Source organism: Nycticebus coucang, chromosome 5, assembly GCF_027406575.1.
Source record: "Nycticebus coucang isolate mNycCou1 chromosome 5, mNycCou1.pri, whole genome shotgun sequence".
NCBI classification, from domain to species: domain Eukaryota; kingdom Metazoa; phylum Chordata; class Mammalia; order Primates; family Lorisidae; genus Nycticebus; species Nycticebus coucang.
The window spans coordinates 122,767,883-122,786,194 of NC_069784.1; the positions used below are offsets into that span (position 1 = coordinate 122,767,883).

At 40.3% G+C, this 18,312-nt stretch overlaps 1 protein-coding gene across 9 annotated transcripts in view; it reads left to right on the forward strand.

Moving 5' to 3' along the window:
• ADGB (androglobin) overlaps nucleotides 1–18,312 on the forward strand; it is a 167,674-nt gene that overhangs the window by 95,448 nt on the left and 53,914 nt on the right. For all 9 annotated transcript variants that reach the window (XM_053591390.1, XM_053591391.1, XM_053591399.1 and 6 more), the window contains 6 exons: nucleotides 1,725–1,866; nucleotides 3,220–3,334; nucleotides 5,421–5,588; nucleotides 8,416–8,551; nucleotides 9,195–9,332; nucleotides 11,743–11,836. In XM_053591390.1, the coding sequence (XP_053447365.1) occupies nucleotides 1,725–1,866; nucleotides 3,220–3,334; nucleotides 5,421–5,588; nucleotides 8,416–8,551; nucleotides 9,195–9,332; nucleotides 11,743–11,836 (793 nt within the window). The remainder of the gene's footprint in view (nucleotides 1–1,724; nucleotides 1,867–3,219; nucleotides 3,335–5,420; nucleotides 5,589–8,415; nucleotides 8,552–9,194; nucleotides 9,333–11,742; nucleotides 11,837–18,312) is intronic.

The following is an 18,312-nucleotide window of genomic DNA, read 5'->3' on the forward strand; positions in this document are numbered from 1 at the left end:
AACTGAAACCAAAAAATAGCCGGGCGTTGTGGCGGGCGCCTGTAGTCCCAGCTGCTCGGGAGGCTGAGGCAAGAGAATTGCCTAAGTCCAAGAACTAGAGATTGCTGTGAGTCCTGTGACGTCATGCACTCTACTGAGGGCGGTACAGTGAGACTCTGTCTCTACCAAAAAAAAGAGAGAGAGAAGCACAAATCTCAGCAAAGCCCGGCAGGTCTGCCAGCAATTCTCTAGTTTATTCCCTCTCCCCTCTATTCCTCTGGATGACTACTGCAGGCCTTCAGATCGCTTTCTCTTCACATCCTCAACACTCTCTCTTCGACTCACTCAGTTTCAACTGATGGCCTTGCTGCCGATTTCACTGAAAAGACAGGAGAAATCAAAACTGACCCACCTCATCTTCCTTTTGAGCTTCCCTCACGCTCTCCTTCTGCCTTCCCTCCTAAAGTACGACCATCTCTGCCCCACTGCAAGGCCTCGCCCTGGCACACACACACTTAACACATGCAAAACAGCACCATTTAATTTTTGGCCTGCCTGTTATCTTAAAGCATTTATCTTCAGCTCACATTAACAGTCCCTGGCCCTGTCCTGGGCAGTGAATCTCTGCTGAATGCTTAGTCTTGTGTGTTTTGTTAACACTGAGGTAAACACTATTGTTTACCAAAGTTTCCTTTATGTTTCAAATGGCGTCCAGCATACGGTATGTGGTAAATAAATACGTGGTGTAGAATACACGTTCAGAAACTTAGCAATCTAGCTTTAATATGTCTACAAAACAAATAGCACTGAAGCCACGCCACGTGCTGAAACATTTGAATTACATATCCATGAAATCAGCCCTCTTATGACCTTGTATCCCCAGTGCCAGTGTTTTCTGGAAATAGGGAAAGAAGTACTTTGCCCTCAGTCTCTATGAAGAATAGTTCAGATTGTTTGTCTATTTTGAAATAAGAACTTGATATTAAAATGTTTTTTGTTAATTACCTGCTATTTTCTACATAAAGTCAAAAACTGCAAATCAAAGGCAAAAATTGAGATAAACAGATAAAAATTATCAAACATTCAGCTAAACAAACTTGCTTTGACGTTGTCTTAGAAAAATCTCGTACTTTCCCAGATATGTGTTTCCTTCCTTTAAAATTGCATTTAGAATGTAATTTATGCATTTATGTAATTACTGCCATAGAGATAATAAAAGGGACAGACTACATGGTTCATTAAGAAAGTTTTGAGATACAGAAAAACCAAGAAATGTACAATCTGCACAGATGGAAGCAAATGAGTCCCTCCCAGCAACACTGATAAGCTGAGCAAGTTGAAAAACTTACATAGGTGAATCAAAAGGACACTGTTGACCGTGTTTCTTAGAAGTGAAATAATGGATCACAACATAGTCTGTCTCAAAACTTTTGCAGTGACCATAATGAAATATAGCTACTTGTTGAGGCTCCTCTTCCTAATGTTCTCATTCCTGGTTTCATCCCCTAAGGGCATGATTATCAGGAGGAATACAGGACAAGCAGGAAGATCTGGGTTCCGCTTGAGTATTATTTTCAAAAGTTATTTACCTGGAGTCATTTCTAATGTTTTCTGAACATTTTTAGAATATCTACAATTATTGAATATTATTATTATTTATGCTATTACTGGCTAAAAAGTAACCTGAGTGAAGGCCAGCTTTTCTTTCACAACAAAATGTCAATATTTTTTCACTTACCTTAAAGCCTTAACAAAAGACAGCCCTCCCATAGAGCCTGGACTTCTAATGGTCGAAACCATTTCTTGGAAATCTCTGAAGCCACGCAATCTGGTCGTGAAGATTCACACATACGCCACCAAGGCTACCATGGTTCGTCTGCCTGTTGGGTATGGAGACACTTCATTTTTCCCATGTTCAGAATTTTCTGAAGCTTTAAAAACTGTTGATTACTAAAGAAGGAAACAACAGGGACCTGGGATATGGTTTCCTGAGTGATTTCACAAGGCATAGTTCTATCTTTATGGTTCTTGCAAAAAATAATTTCATAAGCCAACAAATTGAGACATGCTGTACTCGATCTTTCAGAAGATCCATAACTGTCAATTCTGGGAACTTCTTTAGTAAACAATATTGTTTAAACCTCCTTAACTTAGCATTTACTAAAATTAATTAAAGAATCCCTTTTGTTTTCTCATGGATCTTATTTTATATTCCTTCGCAAGAATCTTGATTTTATTTAGACATTGGTAAACCAATCTGTAGCTTTACCAGAGTTCATTTTTGTTAGGTATTATTTTTAATGAAGATAAGTAGGGCTGAACACACCACAGCGTCCATTTTAAAGAAAATATGTATAATGAAAAAGTTTCATGATTTTGATGAATAAAATTCAAAATCTGACCTTATGTTTCTAATGAAATAAATCTTTTTACCAGCTCTTCTGCCCTCAAGATTACTCTTGCTAGTTCAGTGTGACCCATGGAAAGCTATGGCTCTTGTGGACAAAGCAGAGCGTAAGCAACAAAATCAAATGCTAAATTAATGTACAGCAGCATCCTGTATTTCTAGAAAATAATAAATTATGAAACTTCAACATTTTTTACATCTGCCCTAAACACTCTGGGGTGGAGAGATTCACCCAGACACCAACTTACTCTGTGTGTGTGCTCCTCCCTTGACACATAAGCACAGGGAAGGAATGAAGAATCCTTTTCTAGCCTATACTCCCCCACCCCCACAGGACCTAACCCATCCACTTGGATGTTTTGAACATGCTTATAACTAAGGGACCACGGGCTTCCCCGTTCTCAGGGATCCTGCTTCCTGGTGGGAGGAGCACCATTAACTACATGAAATGCTACCTCTGTGAGGAAGAGACTTGTGTGACATCTGCAAAGCCCTGTGCCCACACAAGTTACCGTTATCGGGGAGAAATCACCACCAGACTTTCACCATGTGACTGCAGCGTGTGGGAGATGCCCCCACCACATGCTGGAGAGCAGTTGGCATTTAGTCTATTTTTGTCATACAAAATTAGTAAAATAGAGATTTCATGGTCTCTTAGAGATCTTTTAGAGTAAAAAGTTCAATGGTCCTAATCCCCTCTATGTTAAAAATTTCAACTCTTCACTAACCCTTGACTTGGCGTGAGTTCCAAACTGTCATCAAGCAACTAGCAGAGGCAAAGGCCACCGCAGGGCAACACGCAGCGGGTCCTGACCGGTGTCCCCTCTGTCCAGGAGGCACATGCTGCTCTTCACTGCCTACTCCCCAGTGGGCCACGCCATAAACGTCTGCAGCATGGTGACCTTCGTCATCGGGGATGAAGACGTCGTGCTGCCCAACTTTGAGCCGGTAAACACTTAGTAACTACAATTCTTGTGTGGCTTATTTTCAGAGATTCTGTACTAAATATGATTTTTATTTTTTATTCTACTTACTCATTTTGCTTTTACCTTCTAAAACTATTAAGTATATTCTGCAAGAAAATCCTGGCTGCATCTTGTATAACAGTCTAAACAGGTAGGGATGCAAATAAAATATATTTTCCCCAGTAACTTGCTCCCTCCTCTGCGGTGCTGGATGCCCTTTTGTGTCTGCTAACAGCACGGGTCCTTTGAGGGATGAAAGGTCAGTATAGTCCTTTTTCATACAGTCTAAACTGATCTCTTTCTAAATTGATCTCTCACTCCTTTCCTTCCTTCCTTGGCCTAAGGAATTTGGGGGGGTGTCTCTGGGATTTGAGGGGAGGGAGCTGCCCACGGAAGGTTCTGTCATTTCTCTTTCATCTCCTCCTCCTGCTTCTGGTCTCCGTGGTTTCTCTTGCTCCTGTGCTCTGACAGGCCTGGAATAAGAGGGGAGGTGAGTGGAGTCAGCGCCTCCTCTGAAGTTTTCTCTGGGTTTCTGGGGCCCTTTCTCTGCACCTGTGCGCCTGGGGAAGATTAGCTGTGGCCTCCCGAACGCATAACTCCTGATGCAGCCTCAGCTTCTAGTCCTCCCCACCAAAAGTAAAGGGACAAACAGGAAGCCAACTCCAAGTGGCACCACCCTGTCTCAATGGCATTCTCTAAGCCGCTAGCAAATCATGTATAGCAAAAAAGATGGCTCCAGACCAGCTGGTTTCCCGGCCCAGCTGGGCGCCGCTGGCAGGTTCTTCCTGGCTGGATTCCCCGCGGCTGCCTGCTGTTTGCTGTGCCATCCGTCCCTCACCAGGTCTCATGCCCTCCCGATTAGTAGGCACAGAAGGAAGATGGGCAACTCAACTTTATAAAAAGATGTCTCCTGTTTTCATAACTGTGTTTATCCTGCTGATTTCAAATTCTTGTCTTTTTAAAAGTGAGTCTGCTGTGCATGGTATTCACTATGCGGTGACTGCCTGCCTTCAGGTGACTTAACTCGCCAGGGGGTCATTTGTTTGGGTTTGTAAGCTTATATCTCTCTGGATCTATCATGCCTCTTGTAAAGGTTATTGGGGCTCAAGCCCAAGCACTGCTGTCTTTGATCCCAGTAATGAAGTGAAAGGTGGAGACTGGCCCAGGAGCAAAGAGGCTGACAGCCATAAGGGATTCTCCCAGCGCCCCCACTAGTCAAATTCTCTTGACCAGAGAACTTTTCTGGTGATTGTTCCACTGTAGGGAGAAAAACCCCTTGAGATGAGGCTTTACCCAGGCTTTGGAGGATTGGAGGAGGTAATGAAGAGGTCGCTGTGTTCAGGTGGCCAGTCAGTTGCATCTGTCTCCATCCGTGTATCAGCCTAGCGGGGCACCTGTGCTGTCCAGAAACCTCAGCAGGTGGTGAGGGGTGGGGGGCGCGGGGGGAGCATTGCTCAGAAATTCTGCTCCATGGAGCCCCTAGGGGAAAAGAAAAACTTTCCTCCAACTTTCACAGTCTCCATGTGGCTGCTCCAGGCAACTCCACCACTACTCACCACTAACAGCCTTCAGACAAACCTAGACTTTCCTCATATCATTAAAGAAAAAAATTACAGTATTTACTTCCTTAAACCCTATCTCTTTCTTGCTTTTAATGTTTCCGCAAAGTTGACAACAGGTAGGCGCAGCAGCCCACAATTGTTCCCTCTCTTGTCTTTTCCAAGCTCTGCCTCTGAAATCTCTGCTCCTCGGTCCTCAAACCTCACACAGTCACCCCTCAGAGCTAGGTCTAGACCTTAATACTCTGGAGAAGTTCCCTCCACCCCCCCATGACAGTGTTGTGCCCTCTATGAGCTCCCTCTTAGGTAGGAGCCGCCTTCCTCGTTTCATACCTCTGAGCCCACAGCACCTAGTAAAATGCCTCAGTATCATGTTAAGTTCTCTGTAAATAGCTATCAAATCAGATGGGTAGCAGAGGTTTCATATTTTAACAGAAATTAAAGTTTTATAAACTTAATGACACATAAAGAACTGCAAGTGAGGACAGCTGCTGTGCTCTGTCTTTGCAGGAGAGCTACCGATTTACAGAGCAGGCCCTGGTGATTCTGAAAGCTGTTGGAAACGTGATTGCTAATTTCAAAGACAGGGGTAAACTCTCTACAGCTCTGAAGGATCTCCAGGCAGCTCACTACCCGCTCTCCCTCCACAACAAAGAACTAACTGCACAGCACTTCAGGGTAAGCTCGTTCTGGACATGATGTTCACAGGAGGAAATTTCTAGTGACATAATATACCTTCTCTTAGGTGAGCTCCAACATCAGAGCCTGAGAAAATATTTCAGATGGTGACAAGTTACATGGGAAGTGATCTCAGAAAGCAGAAGTGAGGGAGTGGGAAAAATGAGAAAGAAGTGGGTTAAAGGATCATGACTACTGTGGACTCCTGAGATTTGACAGGTGGGGATTCCTGATGAGCTGTTAAAATATCTTTCAGAGGTCATGCTAAAGGCTGGCAGAGCATGGTAGTTATCCACCAACTCTTACCCCAATGGCAGATGGTTGGCCCCAGGAGCTTTTACTTCCTCATGCTTAAAACTTGGGCCTCTGCTGTGGCTAAGGAGAATTTTGGTTTTCTAGACAGCTTTGAGGGCTTCACAGACGGCTTTGAAGGCTGAAGCAAAGCCTGCTCTCCCTCCCCAATCCCTTAAGGAGGCATCTGTATGGACCTGTCCCCTTCAGCGGCACTGAAACCAGGTGCCATAGGTCTGGCTTTTGTAACCCTCACACTACTGACATTTGGGTTCAGCTCATCCTTGTCAGGGCCTGCACTATGCACTGGGGCATGTTTAACAGCACCTCCAGGCTCCTCCTTCTAGGCAACTGAAAATGGCTTCAGATAGCGCCAGATGTTCCCTGGAGGATGGAGGTAGCATCACCAAATTTAGGAAATAAAAGTATGAAATTTAATTTTATGAAAACAAACAGTATGTGCACAATTTAGGACATGTATATACTAAAAATTTACTTATACTAAAAATTCATTTTACCTGTTTATTCAAATTTGGCTGGGTGTTAGGGGTTCTTGGAGAAACAGCACTAAAACCACAGTCTCCTTCCAACATAGAAAACCTATTTGCAGAGGCAGAGAAAGAAGACAATTTTATTGTTGAAAGAACTTTAAGCCAGAAAGTGATGTGCATCACAGATAATCCACTAAGAGACTGCAAAGACAGAAAAAAGTCTCACTCTTATTCTTGTCAGACCTTGGTATTACAATTATTCCTTTACCACAATAATATCCACAAGGGTCCCGGCAAGTTGCAGACAAAATTCTACCTGCTCTCATTATGTAGCGGGAACCCTAGTACTGCATGACAACAATCAGCATGAATTCTCCTCCTAACTGTTTTACTAATTCCTTTTTCCTGCTTGTCCACCAGGAAGAGAAACCCAAACAGCCAGGCATTCATCCATCCGTGGTAGTTTAGGTTTATTGTAAATCAAACTGTGTACTCCGCTGGAGCCTCCCTTGCCTTGCTCCCCCAGGAAATAGGTCCTCCAATCCAGCAACCCCTCGTTGTAGGGAAAGAGCACAGATTCAGCAAATGAGTCCTGGCAAAATAATGGGGAAATTGGCCCATCCTGCCCTTTGAATCTCAGACCTGTATGTTTTAGCTATGCAGACAAAGCATGACCTACTGGTCTTTGGTTCAGTATATACATACACATAGGTTGTCACTTCCAGGCTGCTTTCATAGCTTGGCCTTTCATGGATCACTCCAATCTACCATAAACTTTATCAATTCTGTCCATGGTATACCGTAGGACCACTGGGTCTCAGACTATTCCCAATGGTTAAATCCTCACTGTGCAATGTGACTCTTGGTCCAAGGGAATACTAGGCTGGATCCCCTCTTTATAAATCAGATTTTCCATAGTTTTAGAACAGTGGTGCTGGCAGAAGAACTCAGGAGAGAGAAAGCAAACTCCTACCCAAGGTAGGTTTCAATTCTTGTAAAGATTCATTGGCCCACCTTGTTAGAAGTCTACTGAAATCACCTTGCTACTAAGTGACTGGCTGGACCTCTCAAAGGATGCTACTGTATGAAAAGATCAGAGTCAGTTTCTGCTGCCGAAAGGTTAGATAACTGAGAGCCCATGAAGATTACTCCGGGCATGGACCTTTTGTGGCTAGCCTTGATTTAATATGTAAGAAGTCTTTGTGTATGCATCACTGATGCAAAAGGGAGCTGTTTTGTTAAATAAAACATCTTCATTTTATGCTTTGATAATTACACAGCTATGTGACATATGGTATAAAAGCTTTGCCCAAGTAAATCTGAAAGAGCTTTAGCAGTATCAAGGACTAAGTAATAGGAAAGTGATAAAAACTCTAAGCCACGTGTTTTCATTTTTTGTAACACATGAAATAATAGTTTGTCTTATGATAGATAACATCTGGAAAATAAATGGAATATGATATTTAACTTGCTTAAGCAATGGGTCATATTTTTATTTCACTCTATATCATATATCTGCTCAGTTTAATGCTATATTTTGATTGAACGTATATCATAAACATTGTTATGACTGAATTTTACTAAATTAGAAGTAGTCAAATGACAATTTTGGTCTTTTCCTGAGTAAGTGATACTTTGAAGAGTCTTCTGTTAGACTATGTATCTAGGGCGGCACCTGTGCTCAGTGGGTAGCGCGCTGGCCCCATATACCAAGGGTGATGGGTTCAAACCCAGCCCCAGCCAGCTAAAACAGCAGTGGCAACTGCAACAAAAATAGCCGGGCACCTGTAGTCCCAGGTACTCAGGAGGCTGAGGCAAGAGAATCACCATCGCCCAAGAGCTGGAGGTTGCTGTGAGCTGTGATGCCACAGCACTCTACTGAGGGAGACAGAGAAAAGAAGAAAAAGAACTATTTCTAGACTATGTATCTGGAAAATGTTTTTATTATTTTGAAATTATCTAAATATTTTGTAGAGCCTCTCTGGCCAGGTGATAGCATTTTCTTGATTTAAGAGACATATAATTTTTTTTTAAATCTATTTCAGGTTTTTCATATTTCTCTATGGCGTTTACTAAAAAAAGTTCAATTAACAAAACCTCCTCCAAACTTCAAATTTGCATTCCGTGCCATGGTTTTGGACTTGGAGTTACTTGATTCCTCCTTGGAGGATGCTTCTTTAGGTACTGATCAATTTTAGATATTCCATCAAGGAATTCCTAGCCTTATGTAAGATAAATAGTTTGAGAAAGGTGCACCCGAAATGTTTGTGGAGTAGGTAGAACAGGTCTGTATGGGCAGTTGCGGAATCCAGGCCCTGCTCTGGGAAGCGCCTATGGCTCCCAGGATCAGAGAAAAGTCCCCTACTCTCAATTTCTGGCATGCATACTTCCAAAGAAGCCAGGTTTTCCCCGTTTAATCTCCTCTTACCTTAAAAAAAAAAAATCAAAAACACTAATCTATGTGGTATGATTTGAGGAGTTCTGGGAAGACTCTCCAACCCAAATCACCTATTTGCCTCCCCTTCCCATATTCTGTTCCCACCATTTTAACATGTCCTTTCATGTTTTAGAGGAACCTCTGGCTATTCTCACAGAGGAATCAACAGTAGTTCACTAAGGGACCCCTCTTTTGTGCACTTCCCTTCTCCAGAATGTTTACATTCAGACAAGGACAACCCACAACGGGCCATGTTCAATATGTACAATGATGAATATCTCACTGAGGCATTTTGTATGTCAGAGGGCTTTAGTAACTAAAGGCACTGAAACTTGGAGAAAGAATTAAAAATAACTTTCAGTTCAAAGTTTGCTTTTCTCTTTCTAGTGGAATGGGTAGACATTAAATATTGTATGCCAACAACTGATAAAGAGTATTCTCCTGAGGAGGTGATGGCAGCAATTAAAATTCAAGCCATGTGGAGAGGGACTTACGTTAGATTACTTATGAAAGCCAGAATACCAGGTACAATTTTTCAGACATTTATACAATGAATGAGTAAGTACGTATGTATGTAAGAATGAGTATTTGTCTCTGTGTGTTAATGAAAAGTATTTTTGAATTGCCCTACTTCATGGCCCAGCTAATTAATTTTAATCCTATAAATACTGAAATTGCTTGAGATCAGGGGACACATCCATGCACTCACTTTGAGATCAGGAGACACATCAATGCATTCACTTTCTTGTTCCCAGAATTTAGCACGGTGGCTGGCATATAGTTAAGCACATGGCAAGTTCTTGCTAAAAGAGTGAATGAAAGAGGAATGAATTAATGAATGATCCCCATCTATTTTGAGTCCTTTAAACAGAGAACTTATATATTACTATATATATCCCCAGTGCCTAGTGCCGGCTGCATTCATCAGCTTCAGCTAAGTCATACTGTTTACATTTCGATATCATTTTCTCAAATAAATGGGTGAATAAATTAATGAATTACTGAATGATAAAGAATCCTCCATATATGTCCATAGAGACATACATTTAGGAGTCATAAAATGCATTTTAAGTACATTCTTTTTTGTAGAGACAGAGTCTCACTTTATGGCCCTCGGTAGAGTGCCGTGGCCTTACACAGCTCACAGCAACCTCCAACTCTTGGGCTTACGCGATTCTCTTGCCTCAGCCTCCCGAGCAGCTGGGATTACAGGCGCCCGCCACAACGCCCGGCTATTTTTTTGTTGCAGTTTGGCCGGGGCTGGGTTTGAACCCTCCGCCCTCAGCATATGGGGCCGGCGCCCTACTCACTGAGCCACAGGCGCTGCCCTACATTCTTAAGTTTACTAAATCAAATATATTTATACATGTGAAATAAAATATTTTGAGAACAAGTCTATTTTATCAGCTTAAACTAAAACATGACAGATGCAAAATTTGACAGATGCAAAATTCAATCATTTTCATTCTGTGATTTTTGTTGACATTTTGATAAGGAAAATCTGACCTCTGATAGAATTCTTTCCATATATTGAAATATTTCCTGGTATTAGTGTTTCTATTTGAAACATTTAATGACAAAAGTCAAAATGTTTAAGCAGTAAAAACGTCAGATACACAAAGATTAAAAGATAAAAGCTATGTTGCATAGTTTAGTGATAGTAAAATGTTAGAGTTGTCTGATTTTTGTTTCTTCTGTTAGAAAAAATGCATGTGTGGTGCTTAAATGTTTTTCGTGCAGCTGTAATGGAATACCATAGTCTGGGTAATTTATAAAGAACAGAGATTTGTTTCTCAGAGTTCTGGAGGCTGGCAAGTACAAGGTCAAGGCCAGGGCCTTCTTAGTGCATTATGCCATAGTGGAAATGGAAGGGCAAAAGAGCTTGTACCTGAGTGCAGGAGAGAGACAGACAGAGACAGAGAGAGGAGGCACAGAGAGAGCAAGGGGGTTGGAACTCATCCTTTTATCAGGGACCCACTTTTTCCATAACTGACCCACTCCTTAATCATCTCCAAGGTCTTACCTCTCAACACTGTAACATTGGGGATTAAGTTTCTGACACATAAACTCTCAACATAAGTTGTTGTCATAGTCTCACATTAAAACCAAAAAGTATATGGTAAAATATAGTTTTTGCTGTGCATATATATTGTGAAAATTATATTTATATAATAATTTATTTACCTTTTTAGAGACTGAAAAGCTTGGTCATTTTAATAATATACTTAATAGTGTCTGCAGTTCTTTTGCTCAGTTCATATTTATTGAATAACTCTTGTGTGCACAGAAATGTCATAGATTCTGGCCTGATGAATGTTATAGGTTTCTGCTCTGATGAATCTTCCATTGTAGTGGTGGTAAGCATACAATAGACAAGAGAATATATGAAGATCTCCGTTTCAGATACTGGTAAGTACATGAAGAAATTAAGAGAGGATAATTAGAAAAAGAATGTCAGTTTCTGATACGGTAAATTTCTGGCACTCAATAGGGATCAGATCTTCTTGTCAAATCAACAATTTGATACTTTTAAGCCATTTGAAGGTAATGCAGTAGATTGAGCTCTAGCAGATCCCATTAGCCATTGCTTTTTAGAAAAATTATATGGATTATCTTTCCTGAGAAAAGACCTTTCATTAAAAAGGTATAACAGAGATTTCTATATGTAAACACTTGATGACTATTTTTACTTGTATCAGACAGTATTTTATGATATTTAAACTAAAGATGAAAGGAAATATGGTGAGCAGAGTTCTTGAATAAATGTTTATGGCTCTATTTTAAACATGATTTTTTCTGCTAATAAAACTCATGACATTGGATACCATCTTATTTGTGAGTTGCAACTTCCTTTGTAAAAATGAAGATTATGGACAAGATGATCTTTCAAGCATTTTACAGGTTTAATATTGTTGCTTTTTATTATTATTTGTAGACACAAAGGAAAATATCAGTGTTTCGGATATACTTCAAAAAGCTTGGGCGATACTGGAAATGAATTTAGAACAGTATGCACTTTCTCTCTTAAGGTAAAGCACTAAAATATTATTTCTTATTGAAGTATATTGGTGTCCTTCAAAGTCTAGTTTGAATGCTGCCATATTTACTGATTTTTTCCCCAATCACTTTAGCTGGAAACACATTATTGCTTTTGAATGTCCACAATATGTATGGTACTTGATACTTTTTATGTCTTAATTGCACATATCTAAAATTCTAGGCATATGCTAAAAAATTCTGAAAAGCAGAACAAAGTTTCCTGAAATCTTATGTTGCTGAGAAGACAAAAGTTTAGGACCTTGTAGAAGAAGGGAACCCAGTAAACAGTTGAAATTCCTGAAGGGTGACAGTCTCTAAAGACGGGCAAATCAGCACTAGGTTGAGCTTTAGGAAGGCTGCATTCTAACCACAATGCATGTCCAAGAGAGAGGATAAGCTGGGCAAAACTAAGAGAAAATTAAATATATGTAAACTATTGAAATATGGAATCTTGAAAAAAAGCAGACCCTCTGGTGATCCAGATGCTGTTGGAGGTTGTAGAAGAAAACTTCTAAAAAACTTCTATGATAAAAATGCCCAGGAAAATAAAAACAGAGGGGAACAGAAAATAGATTAAGATTATAAGAATTTAATGAATAAAAGACAGAATAAAATAGATTAAAATTATAAGAATTCAAAGAATAAAATTGCATAAATATTGTTATAACAGAAGTTAAGAATTAATTAATGGAGTTAACAACAGATTAGGCAGAATAGAAGAAGGGATTACTGAACTGCAAAATAGCTCAATAAAAAGTATCCCAGGGGGGAGAGACAAGATGGCGGACTGAAGCCAGCTTTCCACAGAGGCTCCCGTCCAGAAGGAGAGTTAAGGGACAGGAATTTAGTAAGTATCCTGGTGGATTTGAGCCGCACCAAGAGAGAAGGTTGAAGAACGCACATCAACACTGCTGAGGCAAGCTGTGATCACAGGGACTCAAACAAAAGCAAAACGACTCACTTCTGGATATTCTGAAGCCACATCCCCATCTCCCTGGGCAACCAGTCAGCAAAGGATTTGCCTGACGCTGCTCACAAACCTGGGAAGCTTCCAGGGCAGGGCCGACTCAGAGAGGTAATCGGACACAAACCTCCAGCAGCAAAAACGTTTGAACTCAGAACAGCCCGTCTTCTGTAGGCAATTTTAGCAGAAACAGAGACAGAACCCCGCAAAGTAGTCTGTTCTGTTCTGTTCTGTTAGCAACTTCAATCAGGGACGGGGCTAAGCCTGAGTGAACACCTCCCTCCCACCAACTACATCAAGCACTCAAAGATGTCAGGCCCCATCTCCTCCTGCTAGATAGCGGCAGACTGCAGGGGCCTGGCAGACTTCCTTGCAATTCAGGCAGGTGCAAACACCTGGAGTATCTGTTCACTACAGGCAACTGGGTTAGCCATCTGCAGAGATACCAGTGACTGGGTCCGAAGGAGGGGAAAGTGGGGAAGGAGACATCAACCTTCCCAGACTGATCTATTTGCTAAGTGGCTCCTCCTCACTCCATGCAGCACTGGAGTAAGCCATATCAGAGGAGTCACCAAGACCCCTGTGATCCAGTTCCCAGAGACCTCTTGAACTCTCCCACCCGAGACAGGTGCCGATTGGGACAATAAATTTGGACCTTTTGAACTGAACTAATAGACTGAGGACTTTTCAGGTGGTGCCCTGGGTATGCGATTGTAGGAAGGTTTGATTTTCCTTTTCCTTTTCAAATTGGTGCCAGAGGTGGGTGGGCGGGGTGACTTAATTGCTGGTTTTCCACACAGCTGAGACTTCAAGCCAGAGTAAATGTTACAATAGGATTGAACAGAAACCAGCTGAAAACAAGACAGAACCACTTCACCCCACCACACAAGACAGGGCCCCAGTTTCTCAGGCCACAACACGGTACGGGCCCTCAATAAAGCCCCAGGGGAAAAATCAAAGGGAGTAAAATAACCATGGGGTGGAATCAGCAGAAAAACTCTGGTAACATGAATAACCAGAATAGATCAACCCTCCCAAGAAAAGATACGGCAGATGTGATTGAAGATCCCATTCATAAACAACTGGCTGAGATGTCAGAAATCGAATTCAGAATCTGGATTGCAGACAAGATTAATAAAATGGAATTAGGAATTCAAGGAGAAATTCAAAAATTGTCTCAAGAATTTAACGAATTTAAAGACAAAACCACCAAAGACTTAGACACACTGAAGTAAGAATTTACAGCCCTCAAAGATATGAAAAATACAGTAGAATCCCTCAGCAACAGAATGGAGCAAGCAGAAGAAAGGATTTTTGACATTGAAGATAAAGTCTTCGAACGCTCCCAATCTCTCAAAGAGGAAGAGAAATGGAGAGCAAAAATGGATCATTCACTCAGAGAACTCTAGGATAATTCGAAGAAAATCAATATACGAATAATTGGGATTTCTGAGAATGATGAAGTGGCCTCGATGGGCACGGAGGCCCTTCTGCATGAAATTATGAAAGAAAATTTTCCAGACATGCCTAGAGAATCTGAAATTCAGATAGCAGACAGCTTCAGAACCCCAGCACGATTCAACCCCAATAAGTCATCCCCCAGGCATATCATAATTAGCTTCACTAAAGTTAATATGAAAGAGAAGATTCTCAAAGCAGCCCGGCGAAAGAAAACCATTACGTACAAAGGAAAGAATATTAGAATAACTGCAGATCTCTCTGCTGAAACTTTTCAAGCAAGAAGAGGGTGGTCATCGACTTTTAATCTCCTAAAGCAAAATAACTTTCAACCCAGGATCTTGTATCCAGCTAAAGTGAGTTTCATTTATGATGGAGAAATTAAATACTTCAATGACATTCATATGTTGAAAAAATTTGCCATAAGTAAACCAGCTCTTCGGGATATTCTCAGACCTATCCTCCACAATGACCAACCCAATCCTATACCACAAAAGTAAACTCACTCAGAAACTTCAGATCAAACTCCAACTTTCACACTGGCGAAAGGATTAAAAATGTCCACTGGACCTTTGAAAAACTTGATACGCAAAATTCCACCAGACTTATCAATACTCTCCATTAATGTGAATGGCTTAAACTGTCCTTTAAAGAGGCATAGGTTAGCTGACTGGATACAAAAACTCAAGCCAGATATTTGTTGCCTACAAGAGTCACATCTTAACTTAAAAGACAAATACATACTCAGGGTGAAAGGATGGTCATCCATATTTCAGGCAAATGGTAATCAGAAAAAAGCAGGTGTTGCAATTTTATTTGCAGATACAGTAGGCTTTAAACCATCAGAAGTAAGGAAGGACAAGAATGGTCACTAAGGATAATACTCAATATGATGAGATCTCAATTATTGATATCTATGCACCCAACCAGAATGCACCTCAATTTATAAGAGAAACTCTAACAGACATGAGTAACTTGATTTCCTCCAGCTCCATAATCGTCGGAGATTTCAACACTCCTTTGGCAGTGTTGGATCGATCCTCCAGCAAGAAGCTGAGCAAAGAAATCTTAGATTTAAACCTAACCATCCAATATTTAGACTTAGCAGAAATCTACAAAACATTTCATCCCAACAAAACTGAATACACATACTTCTCATCAGCCCACGGAACTTACTCCAAAATTGATCACATTTTAGGTCACAAGTCTAACCTCAGTAAATTTAAAGGAATAGAAATTATTCCTTGCATCTTCTCAGACCATCATGGAATAAAACTTGAATTGAGTAACAACAGAAATCTGCATACTCATACTAAAACATGGAGGTTAAATAACCTTATGCTGAATGATAGCTGGGTCAGGGATGAGATTAAGAAAGAAATCGCCAATTTTTTGGAATAAAACGACAATGAAGACACAAACTATCAGAACCTTGGGACACCGCAAAGGCAGTTCTAAGAGGGAAATTGATAGCACTGCAAACCTTCCTCAAGAGAACGGAAAGAGAGGAAGTTAACAACTTAATGGGACATTTCAAGCAACTGGAAAAGGAAGAACATTCCAACCCCAAACCCAGTAGAAGAAAAGAAATAACCAAAATTAGAGCAGAATTAAATGAAATTGAAAACAAAAGAATAATACAACAGATCAATAAATCTAAAAGCTGGTTTTTTGAAAAGGTCAATAAAATAGATAAACCTCTGGCCAACCTAATCAGAAAAAAAAAAAGTAAAATCTCTAATATCATCAATCAGAAACAACAAAGATGAAATAACAACAGACTCCTCAGAAATCCAAAAAATCCTTAATGAATATTACAAGAAACTTTATTCTCAGAAATATGAAAATCTGAAGGAAATTGACCGATACTTGGAAGCACGCCACCTTCCAAGACTTAGCCAGAATCAAGTGGAAATGTTGAACAGACCCATATCAAGTTCAGAAATAGCATCAACTATACAAAACCTCCCTAAAAAGAAAAGCCCGGGACCAGACGGTTTCACGTCAGAATTCTACCAAACCTTTAAAGAGGAATTAGTACCTATATTACTCAACCTGTTCCAAAAGTTAGAAAAAGAAGGAAGACTACCCAACACGTTCTATGAAGCAAACATCACCCTGATCCCCAAGCCAGGAAAAGACCCAAGAAAAGAAAATTATAGACCAATATCACTAATGAATATAGATGCAAAAATATTCAACAAGATCCTAACAAATAGAATCCAGCAACACATCAAACAAATTATACATCATGACCAAGTTGGTTTTATCCTAGGGTCTCAAGGCTGGTTCAATATACGTAAATCTATAAATGTAATTCAGCACATAAACAAATTAAAAAACAAAGACCATATGATTCTCTCAATCGATGCAGAAAAAGCTTTTAATAATATCCAGCATCCCTTCATGATCAGAACACTCAAGAAAATTGGTCTAGAAGGGACTTTTCTTAAACTGATAGAGGCCATCTACAGCAAACCCACAGCCAATATCATACTGAATGGAGTTAAATTGGAATCATTTCCACTCAGACCAGGAACCAAACAAGGCTGCCCATTGTCTCCATTACTTTTCAACATTGTAATGGAAGTTTTAGCCACCGCAATTAGAGAAGAAAAGGCGATCAAGGGTATCCATATAGGGTCAGTAGAGATCAAACTTTTGCTCTTCGCAGATGATATGACTGTGTATCTGCAAAACACTAGGGACTCTGCTACAAAACTCCTAGAAGTGATCAAGGAATACAGCAGCGTCTCAGGTTACAAAATCAACATCCATAAATTGGTAGCCTTTATATACACCAACAACAGTCAAGTTGAAAAAGCAGTTAAGGACTCTATCCCATTCACAGTAGTGCCAAAGAAGATGAAATATTTGGGAATTTACCTAACAAAAGATTTGAAAGATCTCTATAAAGAGAACTATGAAACTCTAAGAAAAGAAATAGCTGAAAATGTTAACAAATGGAAAAACATACCATGCTCATGGCTGGGAAGAATCAACATTATCAAAATGTCCATAATACCCAAAGCAATATATCATTTCAACACACTCCCTATTAAAGCTCCACTGTCATATTTTAAAGATCTTGAAAAAACAATACTTCGTTTTATACGGAATCAGAAAAAACCTCGAATAGCCAAGACATTACTCAGAAATAAAAACAAAACAGGAGGAATCACACTACCAGACCTCAGACTTTACTACAAATCGATAGTGATCAAAACAGCATGGTATTGGCACAAAAACAGAGAAGTAGATATCTGGAACAGAATAGAGAACCAAGAGATGAATCCAGCTACTTACCGTTATTTGATCTTTGACAAGCCAATTAAAAACATTCAGTGGGGAAAAGATTCCCTATTTAATAAATGGTGCTGGGTGAACTGGCTGGCAACCTGTAGAAGACTGAAATTGGACCCACACCTTTCACCATTAACTAAGATAGACTCTCATTGGATTAAAGATTTAAACTTAAGACATGAAACTATAAAAATACTAAAGGAGAGTGCAGGGAAAACCCTTGAAGAAATTGGTCTGGGCGAGTATTTTATGAGGAGGACCCCCCGGGCAATTGAAGCAGCTTCAAAAATATACTACTGGGACTTGATCAAACTAAAAAGCTTCTGCACAGCCAAGAACACAGTAAGTAAAGCAAGCAAACAGCCCTCAGAATGGGAGAAGATATTTGCAGGGTATATCTCTGACAAAGGTTTAATAACCGAATCCACAGAGAACTCAAACGCATCAGCAAGAAAAAAACAAGGGATCCCATCGCAGGCTGGGCAAGGGATTTGAAGAGAAACTTCTCTGAAGAAGACAGGCGCACGGCCTTCAGACATATGAAAAAATGCTCATCATCTTTAATCACCAGAGAAATGCAAATCAAAACTACTTTGAGATATCATCTAACTCCAGTGAGACTAGCCTGTATCACAAAATCTCAAGACCAGAGATATTGGCGTGGATGTGGAGAAAAGGGAACACTTCTGCACTGCTGGTGGGAATGCAAATTAATACATTCCTTTTGGAAAGATATATGGA